Raw genomic sequence first — 27,298 nt, forward strand, 5'->3', positions numbered from 1 at the left:
TTGTCTAATTTCTTTGATTAGAACTTCCAGTACTATGTTGAATAAAAGTGGTAAAAGCAGATATCCTTGTCTTATTCCTGATCTCAGAGGAAAAACTTTCAGTCTTTCCCCCTTGAGTATGTTAGATATAGGTTTTTCATGTATGGCCTTTATAATGTTGAGGAGGCTTCTTTCTATTCCTAGTTTATTGAGTGTTTTTATCATAAAGGGATGTTGGATTTTGTCAAGTGCTTTTTTCTGCATCAATTGAGATTAGCATGCAGTTTTTTCCCCTTCCTTCTATTAATGTGGTGTATTATCTTCATTGATTTTCATATGGTGAACTACCTTCGTGTTCCTGGGATAAATTCCACATGATCGTGGTGTACAATCCTTTTAATATGCTCCTGAATTCAGTATTCAGTGTGTTAGTATTCATTGAGAGGTTTTTGCATTTATATTAATAAGGGACATGGTCTGTAGTTTTCTTTTCTTTTGGTGTCTTTGTCTTGCTGAGCTCACAGAATGTGTTCCCTCTTCTTCAGTTTTTTGGAAGAGTTTGAGAAGAATTGGTGTTAATTCTTCTTTAAATGTTTTAAATCCACCTTTGAAGCCATCTGGATTTTTCTTTGTTGGGAGGATTTTGATTACTGATTCATTCTCCTTACTTGTTAATGGGCTTTCATAGTTTTCTATTTCTTCTTGAGTCAGTTTTGTTAGTTTTTGTTTTTCTAGGAATTTGTCCATTTCATCTAGGTTATACAATTGTTTATAGTACTCTTGTATAATCCTGTTTATTTCTGTAAAATTGGAATTTTGTCCCACTTTTATTTCTAATTTTAGTAATTGGAGTCTTCTCTCTTTTTCTTAGTTAATCTAGGAAAGGTTGTCAATTTTATTCATCTTTCCAAAGAACCACCTTTGGTTTCATCGATTTTCTCTGTTGTTTTACTATTCTCTGTTTCTCACTAGTCTAATCTTTGCTCTTTCTTCTGCTAGCTTTGCGTTTTGTTTGTTTTTCTCTTTCTAGTTCCTTAAAGTATACAGTTAGGTTATTGATGTATTAGTTTGCTAGGGCTACCATAACAAAATACCACAGACTGGGTGGCTTAAACAGCAGAAATTTATTTTCTCACAGTTCTGGAGGATGGAAGTCCAGGATCAAGGTGTGAAGGGGTTGGCTAACTCTGAGGCCTCTCTCCTTGGCTTGCAGTTGGAGGCCCTCTTGCTGACTCTTCATGTGATTATCCCTCTGTGCATGTATGCCCCTGGCTTTTCTTTGTGTCTCCAAATTTCCTCTTCTTATAAAGATACCAGCCAGATTGGATTAGGGCCCACGCTAATGGCCTCATTTTGACTTAATCACATTTAAAGACCTATCTCCAAGCACAGTCACATTCTGTGGTACTGGGTGTTAGGACTTCCACATGGTAATTTCAGGGGGGAGATAATTCAGCCCACAGCACCATCCTTTTACTTTCAACCCTTTTGTGTCTTTCAATCTAAAGTGAGTCTCTTGTAGACAGCACATAGAACCAACTACTTAGAAGATAAATGCACTTACCCTTCTACTAGAGCGGCAGGTGGGTCAGCTTCCCACAGGCACAAGAGCTAAGTGGGTTAGGTTTGAACATCTGAATGAGGGGAAATAGGGTGGGCAGCTGCCAATGTCCATTACAGGGGGCGAAAGTGAGAGCAGGGAGACCAGAGAAGAAGCTACTGAAGTAGCTGAGGATACACAGGTGGTGTGGTGCTAGAGCAGTCAGAGACTGCCTGTTTCAGAGGTTGGATATGTAGTGAGGAAAAGAGAGCAATTAACATTTACCATTTGCCCAAATTTTCCTCACTTCTTTCTTTGAAGCAAATGTAAAAAGGGTGTATCTGTACTGGGGAGCTGGCCAGAAGGGAAGAGAAATCTAGCAAGCAGGCACACCACGGTGAGAACTGCAGCTACCTCCCAGCCCATTGCCATTTGCACAATGCTGAAGGAACAGGACCCAACCCACTGTTAGGTATTGGAGCAGAGATGATTGTTAGGGCAAGGCCAATTCCATTCATTAAGCATTAATTGGATGCCTACTGTATACAGAGGCTGTACGAGAGGTCACAGGAGTTTTGAAATAAGAGCAAAAGTATGGGCAACGTTATCCTTGAAAAGTCTCTTAAATAGCCCATACATAGCAATATGTTAATTAAAGCACAATACCTTTATATAAGGAAAAATTGTGTGTGCAGTAATTAACACATACAAAACTTAATCGCATATTTTAATTCATTAAACAGGCACAGGGAAGAGCTGACTTTGCTAAAATTAAATATGCTTATGAACCAGCACTAGTGCACGAATTAAGCTCCTACCGCCAGATGCAGCGCTCAACGACTGGGGGCATTAGGGGGACACAAGGCTAAGACAGGGCTCATCTCCGTGAACTGAGCGTCGATCTTCCCTAGAATTAAAGTTTCCAAAGGGCTACAGTGCAGCTTAGCCTCCGGATAAGCCAGCCGCCGCCGCGCCGCTCCTGCGCCACGCGATCACCGGGGGCGTGACGAAGGGCGGAGGCTGCGTGCGCTTCCCAGCGTGCCGCGCTGGGCGGGGCGAGGGGCGGGGCCTACGGGGGAGGTGCGGAGGAGGAGCGGCCGCCACAGGACGTCTGACTCGGCCCAGCCACCGGATCGGGGCTTCTCGCCTTCAACGGCCGGCCTGTTGCTCCGAGCCCGCGGCGGCGGGGGCGCCGGCGGCGGCGGGCGGCATGCGCGTGTGAGATGCGGCCGCGGGCAGCCCGGACGCGAGCAGCTGCCGCCGCGGTAGCAGAGAAGTGGGGCGCGGCCTCCTCAGCGCGGGGCGCGCAGTGCATGAGGGCGAGCACGCGGGCGCTGGGCAGCCGCCGGCCACGCCGCCTTCATAAACACTTGTTTAGGACTCGTTCGCCCCGCTGAGGCCCCGGCGCCCCGCCATGGAGGCCCCGCCCGACCCCGGGCCCCACGCCTCGGCCTCGGCTTCGGCCGCGGCGCCGCTGCGCGCCCCAGAGGTGGCGCGGCTCCGCGAGGAGCAGGAAAAGGTAACAGGCCGCGCTCCGTCCCGCGCTTCCGCCGGCGGTCTCGGGAGGCGCCCTCGCCCAGGCGCGTCCTCGGCGCCCCGTTCCCCCTCCACGGGGCTGGGGGCTGACCCCCGCTCTCCCCGGCCGACCCTGTCCTGCCCTCGGTGGGCCGCAGCCCTTTGGTCCCGGCCTAGCTCACCCCGGACCCCGAACGGGGGAGGAGCATAGCCTCCAGGCCTGGAAAGCGTGTTGGGGAAACTTTTGTCACGTGCTTTCGTTGTCTTGTCTGGAGCACTTTGACCTTCGAAGGGAGGGGAGGGTTGGGGAAAAAAGATGCGATAATCTGTTTAACTTGTGTATGAAAGTGAGTTTTTAATCTTAATGCGTACAGCAGTGCGTGGGAATATTTTCGGTGAAGGACAGGCTGTGAATGAATAGTTCACCTTAATTTTTTTTTTTTAGCTTGTTACCTCATCGTTGGTAAAATGTATACTCTTTGTTGCTCTTTATCTGATTGCACTTAAAAGTTTTACTGGGTTTGTAATGCTAACGCTTCATGTGCAGTTTCAGCTTTGGTTTAGTGTTTGTCATGATAGAATGCTGTTTTATTAAATTTTAACTTCAATTATATAAATGAGTTTTAATCTACCAGTAAAGAGGAAGGAAAGTTTTGTATTTCCTAATGGGATTGTATATGAACAAGTATACCAGTCTAAGAAATACAGTGTTATTGTTTAATCTGAGATTTTTTTCCCTTTGGATTCTGTATCATTTGTTTCTCACTATCTTTGAAATTCTTATTTTGAAAGGCAACGTTTCATTTACTTAAAATGTGTCATATTAAGAGTATCATGGTTATAAAGGTTAGGAAGTTGTTTAAAAACTATAAACACTGGGAATTCCTAACTTTTTCTATTGAGCATTTCTGTATAAAAATGACTACTTACATAGGTATACAAACATACCCAGTTTAGCTAGATAAGGGACTTTTTATAGAACTTAAATCCTGGTTTGCTTGGAAATAACCTGTCAGGATGAATTGTGGGAACCTTTCCTATGTTCTGGTGGTTCTAAATTATTTTGTGCGTTGGATTTCCCTTTCTGAGAGCCGTTTTTTTCCTAATACCATATACAATGGTTGGGTTTTAAACTTGGCTTTCTTCAAGTTGGGGGTTTAAAAACTCAAGTTCGGTGCGTTTAAATTGTAAGACAATGTGTTTTTTTTTCTTTTTTCTTTAAGAGAAGAAAAAACAGCCCTTCATGAAACCAATTTGTTCATTTTTGGCAAAAACTATTTACATTTTTTAGTCTTTTAGAAAATGTGAAACAGACCCTCAGAAGATGGTGTTCCCATTGTCTTTCTTTCTGTAGAGGAATTAACTCTCTCCTCCTTCATAGTATGATGTTTGCATACTGTTGACTTGATATGTTTTCTCCTGTTTGGCATGTTAAAAAGAGAAATCCTTGGTTTTATTCTGATGTTAGTGTGTCTGAAATACAAAGGATACGGTTTGGGGGTGCTCTGAACAGCTTTCTGGTATGGTATCCAGTTGCATTTGAAAACTGCCTTCTCAGTTACAGTCCTATGGGAACCTGGATGACAGTTTTCAGTAGACATTGAGTATGGTACCAAATTACTTCTCTGTGCTGTGTTAATGTTATTTTGGCACATAAAATAAGCACGTGTATGTCTGTCATGGGTATGTAAAATCATTCCCAGTTAATGATAAAGTCCCTCAGTAAATGGACTAGACTGTATTTTAACGGATCTGCTTCAGTGGACAGGAGAGACCCATGAGGCCACAAAATAAACTGGTTAGATAGCTATCCTTTAATTATAGTTCAGTATAGGAAAACTTTATCTAGTAAATAGTCAGTAAATAAATAAATAAATAAATCAGTCAAATTTTTGTGAGGGACTTTAGGCTTTAAAACCAACCCAGCAGCTGTAGGAGTACAGTGAACTTTAGTAAGTGGAAGTGTTGGGACATTCTTGGAAGGAAAAGGAAAAATTGTCATAGGAGTTTTATAGTATAGCAGTTAATATTTCTTTATATAAGTGTAATTAAATGTGTTTTAGGACTTGCCTTTCCCTACCAGGGTTCTGTGAGAGAATTAAATCCTGACGAAAATTATTTGAATGACTATTTTTTCAGTTTTTCCTAGGATGGTAGCTAGCTAGTAGGCTCTAGATGCAGAGGAGAGAAGTGAATTCTTTATATGCAATGGATACCTTAGGTTCAGGGCATTATTTTCTCTGGGAACCTTAAGAATGGCTGCTAGGTAAAGTGGTTTAAATGTTGCTCATCAATTTTTTGCTTTTTAATTCAGATAAGGAGTATAACATGTTTTATCTTGGTCCCTCTCTCTGTTTTTTCCTTGTTTATCCTTTGGAACACTGGATAACAAGGAAAAAAAATTAGTGACCTAAGGAAAAAGACAAAGGAGGGGGACATGAAAGATCCACAACTTCAGTAAATGACAACATGTGTAGTAAATGGACAGGATCAAATATTTGAATATTGTTCTCATTTTTGGCATTAATGCTGACATTTTCAAAAAAATATTTTTTGGTTAAAACTTCTGTTTATTTCTTTTTTTTTTTAACCTAGCAAAAAGACATGTACAGAAAGGTTCCCTGCAGGTTTGTTTGTAATAATGAAAAAGCTAAAAATTCAACATAAGGGGATTGGTATGAGGAGATTTTATGCAGTCATTAAAAATTGTAGAACACTGTGTGGTGTGGTTAGTTATGTTTATATGTATATAAATATTCACACAGTTTATATAGGAAAATGCACCACTAAATGTTTTAAAAGCACACAGTTTCACTTCTTATTTTACCTAAAAGTGAGTGAATTGATGGGATTTTTTTTTTCCAAGAAAGGCTATTGATAAAACCTAATTAATTTTAATGAAAGATGGGATGTTGTATCTTTAATTGCTAAATATTTTCTGCTCCTGACAAATGGCTTTTGGCTGGTTTGAACACCAGTTAGGCAGGTTTGTTTCTTATTCCAGAGCGGATGGGTACAATTTATTCAGATATCTGTTCCCCGAGTGGTTTCCTTTTCTTTTTTCCTTGGAGATGTTGTTTACTGTTAATTCTCTATCCTAAGATACAAGGACAAGAGGGAACTTGGATCATCCTTTTTTCCCCCTCTTTTCTTTTAACTAAATCTGTTTTTGCCAATAGGAGTAAAGTATTTGGTGGAAAAAATGGAATCTACTTAGAAGCCTCTCTGGACTGATCTGTGCCGTAAAAGTTAAACCTAGGACTGCAGTGGAGTGTCTTGGGCTGTTCTAGGGAAGTTTCCTCATACTAAGATCTTGTTAAATCTGGTTCTGTCTTTGAATTGCATTATTGAAATACTGGTTTCTTGGCTAAGGTGATGTTTCTATCCGTGTTTTATATCTCCAGATACTATTATCTTTAACAGAATTATTGAGATTCTGCTATATAGTATTGTGGAAAAAGTGGTATATAGTATTGTTTTCCTAGGTTTATTTGCAGGATAATGGTAACTTTGGAAAATTCATGAGGATAATATTATTTAGTTTATTGTAATTATAACTGAGTGGCTCATGTAATTTGGAATTTTGGAATAACTTATACTTTCTTGATATAGAACCTGGGGAATTAAATGCATTAAGAGTAAATATTTCAAATTTTTGTAAAGCAGAACAGCTAATTTAACTTTGGTTTGCATATTTCTTAGATAAACTGCACATAGTTTAGGAAGCTGTCAGTCATGTACTCCATACCACAGGTATTGTTCTTCTTTCCAAGCCCAGAATCCAAGCATATAATTTTTCAGCAGATATTTATTGAGTACCTGCTACCTGCCAGATTGTACCTACTTAATGCCTTCTTCCTCTGCTGAGGATTCAGTAGTGAACAAAATAAAGTCTTTGTTTTCACAGGGATCACATTCTAGTGGTAAAGATATGGAATAGGCATATTTAAAATGACAGAGGGTTTGTGATAGGTAAGGAGCTGTACTAGATCATTGTTAAAGATTTTGGTTTTTATTTTTGTGAGATGAGAAACCATTGGAATGTGTTTTGAGAATCATACTAATCTTAAATGACAAGAATCCATTTGTCATGCATGAAGGGAGGAATGATGGGATTATGGGATTGCATTGTATAGAATAAATTTTTTTGTGTGCCAGGCATTGTGATAGATGTTTACAAATTTGATGTTAGAGTCTTCATTAACTCTCTTAATTTTTCAGGTGAACAATTTAGGTTTCTAGTTTTTGCCCTGAACTTTCTTATGGAGTATTTGTGTCTTCAATTTTGCTTATAATGCTTGTTTTTCAAACACTGATGGGGAAAGGGAGAAGAAGGTGCACAGGGTCTAAGCTGTGATCATAACTGTTTGATTTTGTTCTCCTAATGTTGTCAGGTTGGGTTTTAAAATCTTTTAGCTTGTATCATTCTTGCCTTCATCTCCAGATTAGTGAGTCTAGATCTTTTTAGTCTGGCCTAAGGCAGTTTTTCTTTCTTTTTCTTTTTTTTTTTTAAAGTAGCTTTTTATTGTCAAAAATTGTAAAACAACAGAAAAGTTTAAAGAATAGTTTGAGTCATCAATCCTGTTTTGTCTCATTTGCCTTTTCTTTCTCTTTCTGTATTTTCTTTTTTTTTTTTCCTTGTAGAACCATTTGAAAGTAAATTGCAGATATTATCATGTCCTAATACTTAACCACATATCATTTTGGAGCAAGGTCATTCTTCTACATAATCATATCTTTTTTTTCACCCAAGAAATGAACATTGACACGCAATAGTATTATTTAGCATATTCAGATTTCCTCAGTTTTTCTAAAAGTGTTCTTTATAACATTTTTCAATCCAAGATCCAATCACAGGCTGCATTTAGCGTCTTATCTCTTTAATTTCCTTTCATCTGAAACAGTCCCTCTGCATTCTTTTGTCTTTATGAAATTGGTATTTTTGAAGAGTTTACAACAGTTTACTTATAGAATGCCCACAATTTAGAGATGTCTGATGAATGTACTCATGAAGAAACAGAATTAAATAATCATTTTTGGCAAGAATAGTACATAGTTGATGATGACTTCCTATTGCATCACAGCAGGAGACATACAGTGTTACTTTATTCTATTATTGGTGTTGCTAATTACTTGTTTAAGATGGTACCTGTGATATCTCTTCACCTTAGGTACCTGTTCCCTTGTGTAAGGAGTAAGAACTTTAAAAGTACTTATTAAATACTTGAAGACATTGTAAATATCCTGTTCCCCAACAACCCTTTACCATGGATGATCCTTGCCTGAATCAATTATTATATCGGTGTTTGCAAATTAGTGGTTTTCTAACCATCTATGTTTATAACTGGCATTTTTCTGTAAAGAGGAGCCTTTTCCCGCCTTTTAGTATTAGTGTAGACCCTTTTTATTTGTTTTTTAATTCAGTGTGTTATAATTTTTCATTTTTCCTTTTGATGCTCGAATTGTCCTAAATTTGGCCAGTGGGAGCCCCTTCAAGCTGACTCCTGCATCCTTTTGGCATTTCTCATTATCCTTTGGTCATTACCCTTTTTTCTGGCACAAGGTGTCCCAGGCTTACCTTGTAGCTTTCTTGTCTTAGTTTTGAAATTGACTATTTCTTCAACGAGCCCTGGTTCTTTTTAATGAGAAATGCTAAGAAACCTAGATCTGGGCCCAAGTTGTGCTCAGTGCCACTGGGATATTATTGCATCAAGGCCCTTTCAGTGGACAGTGCTAAGAAATGTATTAACCTTCAGTATACCAGGAAGAACAGTCATCACCATTTACCATCTAGGTCCAAGGGATCTTTTTACTTTTTAAAGTAATTTTTACAAGTAATGTACAGAAGTAAGGATAAGGGATAGTGAAACCCATTTTTATTGGATATTTTAATAAGAATTTAAACACAGCAGTCTTCTTTGAATTAAGTAAAGTTTGGTGTACAAAGATCATAAGAGATTTAAGAATATTGCCACATGTCTGTTTAGAAAAATGTCCAAGTTCTTGTTGCAGACTGTTACATGGTGAAGTTCTTCTTGTTGAATGACTAAGTGGGTGGGAATACCCTACTTTTTTTTTGTTCTTAGAAGTATATTGTTCGTTTATTGATTCTTTTTTTTCTCCTCCTTCAAGTCAGTCCCCCTTTATTCAACATCTGCTATATTCAAATATATGTAGTTCTCTTCCTGGTTGGCATGGTCTGTTCTAGGACTTAGGGAGGTACAAAGATAAACCATTTACATAATTCCTGCTTTCAAAACTCATTTCCAGTGCTTCAGGGTTTTCCTTCCTAATCTCTGTCCTCAAGAAGCCTAAAAACTTGTAGGAGTGGAAAAAAATAGAATTTAGAGATCTTTTTTTTCAGCAATCTTTATTTATTATGATAAAATATGTATAAAATAAAAATTGCCATTTTAACCAGTTTTAAGTGTAGAGTTCAGTGAGATTAATTACATTCACTGTGATGCAGCCATCACTTTTACTTGAAGGTTAATGTAGGATGGACTCCCAGATGGAGAACTCTTGGCTGTCCTACCATCAGCTCTGCCTTGCTCTATGGTTATCAATTTTCCCCAGATCAAGAGTAGGCAGGTACAAGTAGTGGACTCACAACGTTTGACCTCAACTGGTTTTTCTAAGTTATTTTGTACATTTTTCAGCAGCGAAACCAAACTGGGTCTTCAGCCTTTATTTCTGTTTCTTGCAAGGGAAGAGCTTTTATACCATTGGACATGTTTTGGTTTTTCCTCAATGAGAATTTTAACCCTCTTTTGTACTATTTCTACAATAATTTGTAAAGCTATTTATTTTTAACTGCTTTTTTTTTTAACTTTTTGGGTCAACTTTTTTATACTGCACTTTTCAAAATATAGATACATAATACTGGTGAAATCTTTTTTTGTTTCTAATGAAACAAATTATTGAGACTTTTTTCTCTTTTAACGGGATGGAGTGAGGGTAACTTGTATCAATTAACTAAATTAACCAAACTCTTCAGAATATTTAGATTTAGAGATCATAGAAACTACTGGTAGTCAAACTTTTTTTTTTTTTTTTTTAAGGCACAGAGCTTTCTTCATTAAAATAAAACCTTATTCAAAAACCCAATATGTAAAACAGATGAAAGCTAAGTTACTCTGCTTTAATGAGGGAGAAATTGCATGTGTGGAGGGGCTGGGAGGGGGATGAGTATCTCTGTTCCTTGCACCCACTTTCAGTAGCTGCCAGGGAAGTGGTCCAAGGAACTAAACTAAACTTAACCAGTGTTTTAGTCCAACTTCTGATTTCACAGATGGGGAACTGAGACCTAGTGCCCAATTCTCCCCTCCCTTGAGCCCCTGGTAATCTCTAATCTACTTTCTTTCTATATGAATTTGCCAATTCTAGATATTTCATAGATGTAGAATTGTACAATACTTGTCCTTTTGTGACTGGTTTAATGTTTTCAAGGTTCATCTGTGTTGTGGCATGTATGACAACTTTACTCCTTTTTATGGCTGAATAATATTCCATTGTATGCATATACCACATTTTGTTTATCCATTCAACTGTTGATGAACACATGGATTGTTTCCACTTTTTTACTCTTGGAATAATGTGGCTGTGAATGTTGGTGTACGAGTTATCTGTTATAGTCCCTGTTTTCAGTTCTTTGGGATATATACCCAGGAGTGGAATTGCTGAGTCATAAGGTAATACTATGTTTAACTTTTTGAGGAACTGCCAAACTGTTTTCCACAGTGTTGGCACAGTTTTACATTCCCACCAGTGATGTATGAGGTTTCCAATTTCTCCACGTCCTTGTCAACACTTTGCTTTTTTTTTTTTGGAATAGAGCTATCCTAATAGGTGTTAACGTTATTGACCTATTGTGATTTTGATTTGTATTTCTCTAATGAAAAAGGATGTTGAGCATCTTTTCATGTGTGTTTTTTTGGTTTTTTTGGGGGCTGTGCTGGGTCTTAGTTGCAGTACGTGGGATCTTCGTGGGGCATGTGGGATCTTTAGTTGTGGCATGCATACGGGATCTAGTTCCCTGACCAGGGATCGAACTCCGGACCCCTGCATTGGGAGCACGGAGTCTTACCCAATGGACCACCAAGGAAGTCCCTTTTCATGTGTTTATTGGCCATTTTTGTATTTTCTTTGGAGAAATGTCTATTTAAGTCCTTTGCCTATTTTTAAATTGGGTCGTCTTTTTGTTGTTGAGTTGTAGTTCTTTATTTATTCTCGGTATTTAAACCCTTTTCAGATGTATGATTTACAAATATTTTCTCCCATACTATATGCTATCTTTTCACTTTAATGATAATGTCCTTTGATGTACAAAAGTTTTTTTTTTTTAATTTTTATTTTAATTTATTTACTTTTTGGCTGCATTGGGTCTTCATTGCTGTGCGTGGGCTTTCTCGTTGTTGCGAGCAGGGGCTACTGTTCGTTGTGGTGCATGGGCTTCTCATTGTGGTGGCTTCTCTTGTTGCGGAGCACGGGTTCTAGGTGCATGGGCTTCAGTAGTTGTGGCACACGGGCTCAGTAGTTGTGGCTCATGGGCTCTAGAGTGTAGGCTCAGTAGTTGTGGCACACGGGCTTAGTTGCTCTATGGCATGTGGGATCTTCCCGGACCAGGGCTTGAACCTGTGTCTCCTGCATTGGCAGGCAGATTCTTAACCACTGTGCCACCAGGGAAGTCCCAAGTTTTTTAATTTTGATGAAGTCCAGTATATCTATTTTTTCTTTTTTTGCTCCTGCTTTTGGTATCGTATGTAGGAACCCATTGCCAAATCCAAGTTCATGAAGATTTACACCTAGGTTTTCTTCTGAGAGTTTTATGGTTTTAGCTCTTATTGTTAGGTCATTCATCAACTTTGAGTTAATTTTGTTTATTACTCATTGATTGTTGAGTTTTGAGAAAATTCACCTAGGATATTGTCATCTGAAGACTCATAATCTAAGATGTAATTTATATTAATATTTTCACCATCATCTGTATCTAGTTGTGCTATCCAAAATGGTGGCCACTAACTACATGTGGCTATTAAGTTTAAAATTCTAATTAAGTAAAATTTAAAAAATTAAGTTTCTCAGTCATAATAGCCACATTTCAAGTGCTCAATAGCCACGTGTGACCATTGGCTATTGCATTGGACAGTGTTGACTTTGAAGATTTCTATCATCAAAGAAAATTCTATTGGACAGTGCTGGTGAAGAGAGCTGCTATCTTTTTTATTCATAGTTTAATTTGTTTAACAATTGTGAAGTGTCTTTTTCTGTCACTTTTCTTCTCCTTCCCATTATGGACAGAAAATGAAAATTTCTGAATTGTCAACTGTGTTTGAAAGCTAAAATCAGACTACAAAGATGGTGTCTTCTTCAGTCTTTTACACTTTTTTGAAAGATGATGCAGTACTTTGGTCAATGCAGTAAGAAAACTGAAGAATGATTTTTACTATTGATAGCATATTCCTTCTAGATGATTCCATGATTCCTCAATTACTTGTTATATAGTTTTCTTTAAGCATAGTTTGGGAAAATTGATGAGTAATCATGAAATCATTATTAGGGTGATGAAACAAGATGCAGGAAATATATAATCAGTAGGATCCTATAATGTGTCTTAGGCTTGTGAAGAGGTTCAATGTACTCATATATAATTGCAAGATAGAATGAGTTTTAGCCTTTTTTTTAAGTAAGTAAATTTTCTCTTTATTCTTTGCAGTATCTCAGAGAATAGAAGTCATGAACTATCAATCCTTGCAAATAGTTAGAACTGTTCAAAAACAAACTAAAAGCTAAAATTGGGTTCAGTGGATCCTGATACTTTGCATTCAAATCCATTACCACAAAATTCTTCAACTACTCCCATCTATATTTGAATCTCCCTTTTTCTGTAGTGAAACCTTGTTCTCAACAACATCTATATTTATTCGTTTCCTTTATTCCACAGTATACACAAAATAGTTTTAGAATTACTACATTGATACCACTGCCAACAGCAAACCTATGAGTGAAGTTCATGATTTCATTGCAGTTCAATTTGTTCTTGCAGAGTTAACCCCCTTGGAGTATGCAGTTAGGTAATGATCTCAAAAGTTACTTGAATTATTTTTTTTTTTTCTGTGCAGTTATATCTTGGATTTGATATACAGTTTGTATTGAATTTTAGTGTTTGCTTTTTTTATCAGTTTGGCTTTATGAGTCTGTAAAACATTTGCATTGTTAAAAATCACAACTATATCAAAAGATATGGTGAGGTAATTCATTCCCATCCCTGCTCCTACCTTCCCCTATCGGTAATCTTTACATTAATTTCTAGTTTATCCTTCCTGTATTTCTTGAAAAATAAATACTAAAATATGCTGTCTTATCCCTCCTCCACCTTCTTATACAAAAAGTAGCATATTATATTTGCCCCTCGATTTTCTCATTAAATGATACATCTGGGAGTCTTTGGTTCACAGAGATCTTTCTCATATTTTGTGGTTGCATAGTACTCAGGTACTCAGGTATTCATCTGGTATCTTACTGATGGGCATTTTGGTGGTTTTCAGTTTTTTGATAGTACTAATAATGTTGCAGTGAATCACTCTGTGCGTGTTTCTCATTTGTGAAGTGACTTCAGGTGAAGTCCTCAAGGTGGTTTAGTGGTCAGAAGGTAAACTGGTTTAGCTTTATAAGCCGTATATAATCACCTTTTTGAAGAATTGGTTCTAATTTTCAATTTAGTCTACAGCATTAAATAAAAAGAGGTAAGAGGACTCGATGTTCAAAAACTAGAGAACAGTGTTTTGAGTTCCTTGAATTGGCTATTTCTTGTGATCTCCACAGTCATTTTCAAATTATCATTTTTTACTTGGAGGCTGGTCCTGGTGGTTCCACTCTTGCTCCCCTTCTACCTTTTTTCCAGAACTGTCTCTCTTTTTCTGGCAATGTAAATCGAATTATGTAATTTTGTCACTCTCTACTGCTTATAATCCTTTGGTGGCTTCCCATTGTACTTAAGAGTGAAATCCAGGGTCATTAAAATGTGATTTGAGACGCTTGTGTTGTTGGGCTCATCTCTTTCTAGGTTCATTTCAGGGTACTCCCTACTTACTCTACCTTAAGATAATGACATGTTTTGGGGGACAGTACCCTAAATGTGTTTGTTTAAAAAAACTTTCTTTCCTCCTTCCTTTCTTTCTTTCGTTTGCTCGTTTGTTCTGGAAATCCTAATACAGTATAGCAAACAGTAGCCCATTTAATGTATGGATTTGGCCATTATTCCTTATCCTTTGATTTCCTGATTTTATGAACCGAGTAATATTAAAGTTATTGAAAATGAGTGCTTTTTCCCAAAGAACAAAAAGACAAAACTGAGTTACGTGTCAAGCACTGTCCTAGATACTGCGATACACAAGGTTTCTTTTCTGCCCTCAAGGGACTTAAAATTTGTATGGAAACATGTTAACAGAAAACTTAATGCAGTGTGATAATTGCTCTCTTTCTAATTGTTTGCTTTTCAACCTACTGTAAACTAGGTGCTACCTCTGTCTTTTCATTGAAATTACTCTACCTAAAGTTTTTATTATATTTCAGTTGCCAAACTCAGTGGACCATTTCGCAGATCTGGCCTTACTTGGCCTCTGTGCTTTATTTGAAACTTTTATTGTTCCCTGGTAAACTCTTGAAACTCTCTGTACCATAGGAACTTTTGTGACTCTACTTTTTTATGGCTCTTTCTCTATTCCTACTTAGTCTCCTTAGTGTCTTCATCTAATGCTTAAATGTTGGTGATTCCTGTACTTTACATCACTGACAGTCGTCTCTTCTTACTCTGCATGTCCTCAAATACTCCTATATGCACTCTGCTCTCCCAGACCTGTTGACTGTTGGGCAGCTTCACTTGGATGGCCCACAAGAAGCTCAATCTCATTTACTAAAGTTAACTTATTATCTTTGTCCCTAATGTACATGCTGTACATACTCATCCTGATTCTGGGCAACATTATTCAAACCAGAGTCTTTTCAGCCTCCCTGATCCATCTTTTAATTTACTAGATCTTGTCAATTGTTTCTTTCTTTCTTTTTTACTTTAATTTTTATTTAATTTTATTTGTTGGCGCTGTGTGGCTTGCAGGATCTTAGTTCCCCAAGCATTGAACCCGGGCCACCACAGTGATAGTGCTGAGTCCTAACCACTGGACCACCAGGGAATTCCCTGTCAATCCTTTCTATGTAATCCATACCTTGTATCTTAAGGCACCAATAGCTTGTCTTAATTAGGCTCTTACTCAAAAAATAATATTTCAGATTTTTCAGTTAAATGTTACTATGTCTTTTGATATTGTCAGTCTTTGTTAACATTCTGATGTTACCTGATTGTGTTTTTATTTTTACAGTTCTAATCTGTGAACATGTTATATCTCTATTTAGGGTCTTTAAATTTTCTCACCTGTCACTTAGTTGGAGTTTGTCTACTCATTTTACCACGTTTTCCACTTGTCACATATTTTTTTATTCCTTTATTTCTCTTCCTTTTGTGTTAGTAAAATATTTGTATTCTATTTTAAACTCTCTTAGCTTTATAGTTGTATGGTTTTTATTTTCCTTTTAGTTATTATCCTAGAGACTACAATATCTCTTTTTTTTAAAAATTACAGTCTACCTTAAATTAGTAGGAAATTATTCATAAATCTTCGGAAATTTTGCCGCTTAGGAAATTATTCAGATAATCTTTTGATGGCTTAATTTCATGAACCAACCCTCCCTTATTTGTGCTATTGTCATATATTTTACTTCTACAATGTTTCTGTAACTCCCTCCACCCCCAAAATTAGGCTTATTATTCTTTTAAACATTCTATTTTAATTTTTATTTAGTTCTGAGCTGGGAGGTGATTTTTTTTTTTTTCCAATACTTTAAAGATACCATTCCATTATCTTTTGACTTCTTTCATTTCTGTTAGTCTTCCATCAGTCTTATTGTTTTTTTCCCTGAAAAATTTTTATATATTTCCTCCTCTGTCTAATTTTGGATTTTTCATCTTTGGTTTTTAGGCATTTGATTATGATGTGTCTGGATTTGGTTTTCCTTGTATTTACCCTGCTTTGAACATGTAGTTTATTAAATCTGTAATTTGATGACTTGTCAGTTTAGAAAATTCTTATCTAATCTGCAAATGCTGGTCTTATGTCATTGTCTCCTCCACTTTTGGTATTCTGGATACACATATTAGACATTTTCACTGTCTCATATATCTTACTCTCTTTTCTGTATTTTCTTGCTGCCTCTTGAGCTGTATGCCATTTTGGATACCTTCTTCTGACCTGTATTCCTGTTAACTAATTCTGTTCTTATGTTATCTAATCTACTGGTAAAATCCTTTTACTAAATGCTTAATCTCAGTTACAGTATTCCAAGAATTTATGTTTTGACATTTCTTTAATGAATTCTAGGCCTGTTTTGACATCTTCAGTTTTCCCTCTGTTTTCATGAATATATTAATCATAAAAGAATGTCTTATAACTGCAGTATGTAAATTAAATGGAGCTCTGTTTCTGTTTATTTTTTTCTCTTGATTTCTCATCAGCTGCTCCTGTTGTCATAGACTTCCTTGTAATTTTTGATTGGATGCCAGACATTGTAGTGAAAAATTGTAGACTCTTGATGATGTTACCTTCCTTCAAAGAGAGGTAAATTTTCTTTAAGCAGCCAGAGTACTAGTGGATCAACACAACTCAGTTGAGAGTTGGTTTTGGATTTTGTTAGGGCTGGTCTGTTTCAGTTTTGCTCTTACTCCTAACATGTAGCCTTTACTTCTAAGGCATAGCTCTAATTCCATATGGAGTATGTCTTTTTCATAGATTATGTGGTCATGTATTTGTAGTTTTGTTTCTCTTCTGTTCTGTTGCATTGGATTATTTGCCTGTAGTTGCACCAGTACCGCACTTTCTTACTAGGTCTTGATGTAGTAAAATTCCTCTAGCTTTGTTGTTCTTGAAGATTACTTTTACTGTTCTTGACCTTCTGCTTTTTCTTGAATATTTTAAAATCAGCTTTGCAGTACTCACAAAATAACCTTCTAGGGTTTTGTTTGGAGTGCATTGAATCTAAAGATCAATTTGGGGAGCATTGACATGTTTACACCAATCCGTGAACATGGTATATCTTTTTATTTCGTTCTTCTGTAACTTCTTTCAGTAGTTTAAGTATATAAATCTTGCATGTCTTTTACATTCATCTCTAGGTATTTGTTATTTTTTATTGCATTTTGTAATTTGCTGTTCATCTTTTGCTAGTATATAGACGTATACTTGATTTTTGTATACGAACTGTTAAATTTACTTGAATTCCGTAATTGTTTATCTGTATAAAAGCTCCTAGAAATGCAAAAGTCATTGATTTTTACTATTCTTTCTTTAGAATATGTATTCTTTGAGTTTTAAAATTTTCTCTGATAATTACCTTAGGTACCCCACACATTATGTATGTTATTTTCGTTATTAGTTAGTTAAAATATTTTCTAGTTTTTATTGAGATCTGTTTATTGACCCAGGAGTTTCTTAGAAACATGTTCCTTAATTTCTAAACACTGAGTAGGTAGGTATTTAGAATCTCCACTATGGTTGTAGGTTTATCTTTTTCTCTATTTTTTCAGCCTTTGCTTATGCATTTGAAGTTATGCTATTTGGTGCATACAAATTTAGGACTCTAATAAATTCCTGGTCAGTGGGCATTTTTATCAGTCTGAAATATTTTTATCTCTAGTGATATTTCTTGCCTTCAGGTATCCTTTGTTGAATATTCGTATGGCTACATCAGCATATTTTGCTTTTGCTTGTTTCCATGATATATCTTTTCATCTTTTAATTTCAATTTCTTTGTGTACAAAGTGTGTTTCTTATAACAACATATAGTTGTGGTTTTAAACACAACTGGACATCTTTTCCAGTCTGGAAATCTTTTTCTTTTGTCTAGGATATTTAGTCAATTTCTGTATAATAGAATTACTGATACATTTAGTTTCATTTTTATCACCTTTCTACTTGACTTTTTATTTTAAAAATTGTAGAATATGCTTAACAAAATTTGTCATTTAAATCATTTTAAGTATACATTTCAGTGGCATTGTGGTGCACATTGTGGTGCAACCATCACCACTATCCAGCTCCAGAACTTGCAAAACTGACACTATCTATTAAACAATAACTCCCCATTATCCCTTCCCCTATCCCCTGGTAACTACCATTATCTGTCCCTATGAATTTGATTACTCTATGAGTATCTCATATAAGTGGAATCATACAGTGTTTGTCCATTTGTACTGGCTTATTTCACTAAACATAATGTCTTCAAGGTTGATCCGTATTAGAGCATATATCAGAATTTCTTTTAAAGGCTGAATAATATTCCATTGTGTGTATATTGCACATTTTGTTATTCATTCGTCCATCAGTGGACATGGGTTGGTTTCATTTTTTGGCTATTGTGAATAATGCTGCTGTGAACATGAGTGTACGATTATCTGTTTGAGTCCTTGCTTTCAGTTCCCTTGGGTATATACCCAGAAGTGGAATTGCTGGATTATATGGTAATTCTGTGTTTCATTTTTGAGGAACCACCATACTATTTTCCACAGTGGCTGCTCCATTTTACATTCCCACCAACAGTGCACAAGAATTCTAGTGTTCCAATTTTCCCACATCCTTGCCAACATATCTTATTTTCTTTCTTTTTTTAATAGGTATCCTAATGGGTGTGAAGTGGTTTCTCGTTGTCTGTTTGACCCACTTTTATGTTCTCTTTTCTCTCTGCTTTTTTGGGCATGTTCCTTTGATTTAATCAGACACATCCTATTGTATTTTCTCCCCTCTGTTAACTTGTTCAAGATACTCTGTTTTTCACCTTAGTACCTTAGTGGTACCTTAGTACTCTATTTTATGTATGTGTTAGCACTAAATATACTATATACTTTTACTAAGCTTTTTTTATTATCCTTTTTTATTGGGGAAATTTTTCCTAGAGATTGCAACATGCATTCATTCATCCCACTTCTTGCATTGTTGCTCTCATGCGTTTTAATTCTGTGTTTTAAACACTACAATACAATATTTAATTGTTCTATGTGACCAATACTGATTTATCTGTACCTTTTAAGAAATTACCTGTACAGTTGCTCTTTAGTTCTTTCTGCTTTTCTATTGCTCCAAATACTTCTTGCAGTAGTTCTTTTTTCCCTTCAGCTTTATTGAGACATAATTAACATATACTGTTGTGAAAGTTTCAGGTATACAGTGTGTTGTTTTGATACATTTATATATTGCACAGTGATTACCACCTTAGCTTGTTAGCTAACACCTCTGTCACATCACATAATTACCTGTAGTATTTCTTCCAGTGAAAATCTGCTGGTGCAGAATTCTGTTTCTGTGTGAAAAGGTTTTTATTTTTCCTTCATATTGGAGGATCTGTTTGCTCTGTACATAATTATAGATTTTCATTTATTTTTTTCCAACACTTGAAGATTTTATCCTATTTTCCAGTTTCTGTCATTGTTTTTGTTGAAGTTAGCTTGAGCTCTGACTCTTCTTGTTGCTACTTTGAAGGTACTATATCTCTTCCCTGCTCTTTCTCCCTCATGCTGATTATAACATTTTTTCTTCGGTTTTCATCAGTGTAACTATGTTGTGCCTTCATATAATTAAAAAAAAAAAGTCTCTTGCTTGAGATTCTTAGAGCTTCTCAAATCTGTTGGTTAATACCTTTCTCTCATTTTTAGGAAATCATATCAAGATCTGTTGAGATACCGCTTCTACCACATTCTCTCTTTCCTGTCTTTGTGGATTTTCAGTTATACAGTTTTTCATATGTTTCTTACTGGTCTTTTCTGTATTTTCCATGTTTTCTTTTTAAATCTCTGGACTTTATTTATGGTATTTTTTATCGATGTGTCACCCAGTTCAAAATTCTGACTTTTGTGTTTAATCTCCTGTTAACACCGTTTATTGAGCTCATTTTAGACGTTTCAGTTAAAGATTATCCTTTTGATTCTTTTCTTGTATAGATATTCTCTAGTGAAATATGCCATCTTTTCATGTATCTCTTCTATCTTTTCACTCTTTTCTTGAATATATTAATAATTATATTTTAATGTTTTAGTTTATTAACTCCAGTATGTAGATTGCATATTTATTTGGTTTTGTTTTGTGTTGTTTTTCTTCTTGATGTTTGTTCATATGGCCCTATTTCTTGGTAACTTGGTTATTTTTAGTTAAATGTTAGAAATGTAAATACTCCTGAAGTATTTACAATTAAATATTAATATTTTAGTATCTTTAAAATTGTAGATACTCCTGAAGATGATATCTTCCTCTGGAGAAGTTTCACCCTTTCTTCTGCTAGGTTGATAAAATAGGAGTTGGATACCTTAATCCAGGCAGGTACTGAATGGAGTGCAGGTTGGGTTTTGTTTTAGTAAGGTATCAGCCACCTTTGATTCCTTCTTGGCTTTCATCTGAAAACCTAGTTTGTTCACCACATTTCTTTCCTTAAAGGCTTCTGAAGTTTTGTTCCATCAGTTCCCTGAGCTCTGCTTTTCACACCTTCAGTTTAGCTTTTTGGCCTTTTCAGCCTCAGAATTTGGCACGTCACAAGAAGAAAACCATATGCTTAAGACCGCTCATGTCTCTGATTTTGTTATTATAGCCTTCTCAAGACTACTTTAAATTTCTGCTCAGGAAAAACATAGTTCTCAGCCTCTTCCCTGTGCCTAGAGTTGTCCAAGAAAAAAGCATCAACTCACTTCTCCACAGTTATCTCCTGAATTTTAGTCCCTCTTGTTCTCATTGCTTTGGCAATTCTTAGATGCCTTTTAAGAGATGATTTTATATTCATCTGGCTTTTCTAGTTTTCAGAGGGATTATTGGTTTGTTATCAGCCTTTTCTCCCTACTTGGAGGTAGACGTCTGGAATAAGTTAAGCTACATAGCTACTTGCAGTGATTTAGTATTAATTTTGCTATAGTCTCACTGATAGTTGGCAGTGTTTCTTTACAATAAAAATTTATTCCTGTAATTGGTGCAGGGTGGCATTTCAATTTGTTTTGTCACTTGTGAGGATATTTTTTCCTTGTCCTTCTACTATTATCTTTAATGAATTATTTGTTTTCTTTGAGATCTTCACAGGCATATTTTCATTTCTATGTAGCAAGTTTACTTACGAAGCTTTCTTAATCAGTTACAAACCACAGAAATGAAAGTTTGGAAAGTATTTACTATAAGAAGTCAGGAGGAACTAGGGTAGGGTTATTTTATTTGTGGGTGTTTGTTTTGTTTTCTTGTACATTTATGTTGTTACTTCGTAGACCAGCTTTGTTAGATTTAGCTTGTGCAAATCCCTTTGTGGTCACCTTTTCGGGTCCAGTATCTGTAATCACCTCAATCTCTCTCTGGGTCCAGGGTAAACTTGACTGGCCCAGTTAGTGTGGATCCTCTGCATTCACACTGGTTGCAGATGGAGAAATGGGGTCCTCTGCCTATTGTAGAGAGAGGAGGGTGGGGTTTTAGGGAGTAAGGTGTGGGAGTGGAGAGGAAATGATTGATATCTCTAGTGAAACAATAGGCAGGCAAGCTACAATTCAGGCAGTATGTCACATTCAGAAATACAGGTCACAATCTCCTGTCTGCAGTTCAGAAGTCTTAAAATACTGAAAACAGAGTTATTTCTAAGTTTTTTGGCATATTCATTTGTCAGTGGAACTGACTTGAGTGAGGCATTTTATTCCACTTTGAACATTCGTATGTTTCCTTGTAAATGTTCTGTAAAGTATGATACGTGTAATGTATTACCTTACTAAATTACAAAAAGTTCTAAATTGAGAAACATTTTTTCCTGAGGTTTTTGGCTAAGTGATTGTAGACCTATACTTTAAGAGGACTTGTTGCACACTTACTGTATGTCAGGTGAGTACATTGGTGAATAAAGTAGATCTGGCCCATATCTCATTGCTCTTTCATCCAGTACAATTAGAGTTTCCTGGATATCTAATTCAAGTAATACCAGAAACAGAACCCTTCAAACATGTCAGTGGCTTCATGCCTAGAAATGTCGCTGGATGTAATATATGTTGTCAGTCTTAACTACTTCCAATGTGATAATGGAAAAGAATATGAAAAAGAATGTATATGTATAACTGAATCTCTTTGCTGTACAGCAGAAATTAACACAACAGTGTAAACTAACTATACTTCAATAAAATAAAAAAAAATTTCCAGTGTAAGAAAACTGTATATTTATTAGAATACTTGGTATTATGAATAATAAATAATTGAAAAGAGCCCTAACTTGTAGGTAAAACCAACAAGGGAATGGGAAGTACAATACCAAAGCATGTTAGACGTGGTTCCAATATTTGTGTAAAAAGAAAGACTGTGTTTGACTATGAGAAATGCATTAGAAGCCTGGGTAGGAGAAAACAGGGCTAAATGTAAAAGTAAGGATTAAGATGATAATTTTGATTCCATCCGAGCTACAGTTTGGAAAAAACATTTAAGTGTTTTAACAGTGGCTTATAATTGGAGTTAACTTTTGGTAGTAGTAGGCCCACCTTTGTTATTTTCACTTTTCAGCATATTTAAAAAGTAAATTTGTTTAAAGTTTTTATACAGAAACACTCAGTTTATTGTAGTTTATTACTGCTTATTGCTATTTATTTTTTAGGAGTCTGTAGTCATTTCCTCCCTTCTTTGCAGAGAAGCTTATTTAAAAGACCTGTAATGTTTTACTAATTTTGTTGAAGTGTACTTACTGTATATTTTGGTAATGACATTTATACATCTATTTGATTAATTGACAATATGTCCTTTAAGAAATTAATTTCAACCATTTAAGATAATAGTGCATGTCCAGTATCTATTGGTTTTAGCCACCACTGATAATTTTTTCCTTTTTGACTCAGCAGCTTTAAAATTATATGATGTGTTTTGAAGACATAATCTAGCAAGAGAAGCAAACCATGTAAATGTAGACAGCTCTGATTAGTACAATCCTCAGATTGTTACTTCATACATTAACCTGAACAGGGATAATTTGAAATTGCAATACAGTGAGAAAAGTTTTAGAAGTAAAGTGAAACATTTTTGAGAGAAGTACACGCAGACTTACCCTTTTAGGCTTTCTATTCTAGTCTAGTTTTAATGTGGCACTGTTCTTACCCTGGAAAACTCCTAGGTTGATGCCCCCTTGTGGTCTGTTACCAGAACAAATAGCACAAATGGAAATAAGTAATGGAGGTCTTAATACGTGTTAAGTCATTCATTCCTTTCTTTATAATAATTTTTTAAAAGTGGCTTCTGAGGAAAAACAGCAAAGGAAAATTATTCCTGTATTCTATATAGTTTATTGGTTTTAAAACTTACCAAGTATTTTGTAACTGAATGCGCATATATGTTAGGTGGACACTGACCTAAAGAAAAATAGGTTGTTGGGTAGACTATCATTGTTATCCTGGGCAGCTAACTCGATTAGTTATAAGTGCCTTAAAAATATGATAAGATGTGATAGTAATTATAAGGCTATCCAACTACCCTCCCCCCCCCCCCCCCACACACACGTAAATGGGGCTTGGGAAAACTTGTTGTTTATACTTTGCTTGACCTGAGAGGGCCAGGAGTTGTATGAGGCATTGGAAGGAATAAAGATTTTTGTTAGTGTATTGGTCAGTTTAAGCTTATTTGCTTTTCTTGACGTTATTGGCAAGGTCTCGTTAGTGTGTGAGTGTGGATTTGTGGAGGAAGTGGAGAAGTAGCAGCATCAGTCAGTGTTTTAAGAAAGACTGCAGATATAAACAGCTGCTTTTCCTTTTACCCAGTAAGATTCATGATGGTTGAAAGCAGTCTAATACAGTGAGTATGGGCTTTGAGATTAGACAGGCCTGGTTTTAAAACTGATTTTATCTCTTATCAGTTCTTGGGCAGTTGTATAATATTAGGGAAGTTACTCCATCTCTGAACATAGGTTTCTTCTCTTTAAGAAGAGGTTAAGACCCACCTTAGTGAACTGTTTCATCATATGAAGTCTTGGCATTTACCACTGTTATTATTACTTCTTAGGGAAAGGGCAATTTTGAGTTATAAAGAAAGTGTACCATAGGATTTTCTTACTCTTGGGCCATAGGTAAAGACCCCTAATGGTAGAATGAATGTGTCTTTTAAGTGGTAAATCAGTTCATAGTCATTTTTCTTTAGTGCAGACTTAGCGTTGTGCTACTGCAGAAGTACATATTTTACTTATAAATTTTTGGCTCTAAGTGTGATTTTATTAAAGAATTTACTAGGTCAATTATTTTAATACTTGAAGCCTACTAACCATTTATTTTTATAAAAATGATTCAATAAGTTTTTTTTCTTTAGGAGTAATAGTTGCATGTTTTGGCAGATGAACTTAAAAAAATAAACTAGTATTGTTCCTCGATTGCCATCTTATTTTTAAAAAGCTTGTGTGAAGGACAACAAAGTAATGAAATGTTTTTCGTTGTTTTGCTTTGTTTTTCAAAAGTTGCTTTTAGAACCAGGCTCACTATCTTAGTCACTTTATTTAATAATAATTAATCTGAGTCCATTTCAGAAGAAATAAGGTTATTTGGAGTTATTTAACTTAACAGAAAAAAAAGATTTTAAAACCCAGATAAGTTCAACTTTGAATCATGAGATTTTCTCCTTTCCACAAATTTCCTTGGCAGCTAAGCTGTAAAAATTTACTAATTTTTTTCTTTTTGAATACTTTACTATAAAAAAGAAAACTAGAAAGATACCTCAAAATACAAATGCAGCTGCTTGGGTTCAAATGTTTGTTGGAATTAGGTGGACTATAAATCATGTAAACAAAGATTTAACTGTAGACATACCATCAGAAGGCTATTGTATGTATGCATACCTGCCTCTTTCATGTTTTCCTTTATTTCTTGGGTTCTCAAAATATCTAGCCTACATTTGGATAATGTCTAACTGAAGACTCTTGTTCCGAACCCTGGATGAAACTAATAAAGACTTTAATGAAGACAGTATTTTGGTGGTGAAAATTTCTCTTGTAAATTATGAAATGGATTTTTGTTTTTTTATCCGTGAATATCTTGGGGACACTTATTTTAGGAAAGAAAAGGGATGGGGGAAAGATAGCTACAGCAAAGTGGAGGGTTAAATAGTGAAGGGTGATGGCAAGAATACATGCCATTCTACCAGCAACTTGTTTTTTAAACATAAAAAGCATATGTGCCAAATTTACATATTTACTAATTAAAAAGGCTTCCTGGAAACATTAAGTAGACTTATCTTCTATAACCTTTAACATTGTTACTAATGGATATTGCATAGAAAATTTCATCGAAGGTCCTTTAAATAATGTAAATGATTATGAATATGTAACTAGTTAATATGCAGCTACGAAAGGATTATCATGTAGAGGTTAATGAACATTCTGCTCTTATGGTTTGCAGGGCTTTTCTTTTTGTGCTTTTGGCTCACTTCATGCTTGGAAACACATGCATTGGGATTGGAAAGCATCCTGACTGTTTTTGGGTCTCATCTTTTAATAGGGTTGTTAAACAGAAACTTTATAAAAAGGATTTCATGAAGATTTTTTTCCTTTTCAATTTACATTTAATTCTGTTTGTTTATATTATAATTACTGCCGAATCAGAAACAGTGAAATAGATTGATGTAGTTTTAGCCTGGCTCTTCCAGTTGTAAAGTCAGTACTCTGTTGTACATTATCACTGTTATTAAGTGTTGCTGTGTGATTGATACTTACTGAGAGATCTTTATTCTAAAACCGACCTTTTATGCTGAGTTAATGTGTAGTATGGTTGGGTATCTGACTACAGCATGCATTTTGGTACAGAATTGCTGCCTTAGTATTTATTTAAAATGTCCTAAAGGAAGACATTTACTTCAGGAATTAAATGTTATAAAATAGAGGAATTTAGTGACAGGCCAAAAAAAAAAAGACTTACGATTTTTGGGTGAAACATGGAGCTTATATAAGATACAATATTGGTATTTAGAACAGTGAACAAGAGCAGTGTTTCAAACCATGTAATACTGCTGTGTTTTTCATGTGACATTATATTAAGCATATTGGTTTTTATCCCTTAGTTTCTCTGTCTCTAAAATGGTGCTACAGTATTTGAGATTACTGTTTAAAAATTTTTATTAATGGGCAGTTTAAAAACATGATTAGTAATCTTTGAAAACAGTGCTGTTTTTTTCTTTTTAAATTGCCATTCACGTGTTTTTTCCTTACTGGTTAGTGTTCTTAATTTGTTTTCGGAGCATTTTAAGAATCTATTGAAATATCTCTAAGGAAAACAAATAGCTTTTATGTTTAATTTCATTGTTTTGGTATTACAAGCATAGCTTAAGCTGGCTATGAAGTGCTTAAAATTTTATCATAATTCACTGGGGGGACAAATTGGCTGTTCAGAGCATCTCTTTATCCCAAGTATTTCTTCTTGAAATGTAGTAGAAAAATATCACTGTACTCATTTTCAGTGCATCAGAATAAAAATTACAGGTGAAAACGTTTGGAGATATACTGACAAAATAAAGTACTTTCACTACTGTCATTTTTTTAAACTGATGAAATGTGGATGTTACATTGGTTTTTTGTTATTTATAACATTTGTGTACTCTACAAAATATGTAACATTGAAAACAGGCCTGCAGATTGTACAAAATACTAGTTATCTTATATCGTATGTCACCTAATAGTTATGAAGCGGGTTTTGTACCAAAGTATGAATCGGAAAGCTGTAATTTGTTCTGCAGTTATCAGCCTGCATTAGAGGGGTATGATAAAGTGTGCTGCTTAAAAACTAACATTCACATCTCTGTGCATTTGACAAATAAAAATGTATATTGAGGTGCTTTTAAATCTGTAAAGCCACTGTTGTAGTTTTCTGATAGAATGATTTTGTAGCTTTGTGCATAGCCCTGTTTTTTCATGAGTAGTTATCTGTTTTCATGACAGGTGGTCACTAACTGCCAAGAGAAAATCCAGCATTGGTGAGTGAAAGATGGTTTTATTACATTTCTGAAATACTAATGAGGTCATCTATTTGTATTTAAATAAAGCATACACATTTTTTTGTATCCCATAATTGAATTCTTCTAGTAATCTCCATTTTGAATCCTTTTGATACTAATTTATATTGTCTTTCATCGTTTACTGAATTACATGTTCCCTGATTTCCTGAAGTTGTGTCACCATTTGTGTTTAATTGCTTTCTTTTTT

The 27,298-nt window shown here is 35.6% G+C and overlaps 1 protein-coding gene across 1 annotated transcript in view; it reads left to right on the plus strand.

Moving 5' to 3' along the window:
• Positions 1 to 2,612: 2,612 nt before the first annotated feature.
• The window catches only part of URI1 (URI1 prefoldin like chaperone), a 71,740-nt gene continuing 47,054 nt past the window's right edge, over positions 2,613 to 27,298 (plus strand). Inside the window, exons 1-2 of the mRNA XM_061172929.1 lie at positions 2,613 to 3,038; positions 27,035 to 27,069. Coding sequence (XP_061028912.1) covers positions 2,934 to 3,038; positions 27,035 to 27,069 — 140 coding nt within the window. The 5' untranslated portion in view covers positions 2,613 to 2,933. The remainder of the gene's footprint in view (positions 3,039 to 27,034; positions 27,070 to 27,298) is intronic.

Source organism: Eubalaena glacialis, chromosome 18, assembly GCF_028564815.1.
Source record: "Eubalaena glacialis isolate mEubGla1 chromosome 18, mEubGla1.1.hap2.+ XY, whole genome shotgun sequence".
Lineage (NCBI taxonomy): Eukaryota > Metazoa > Chordata > Mammalia > Artiodactyla > Balaenidae > Eubalaena > Eubalaena glacialis.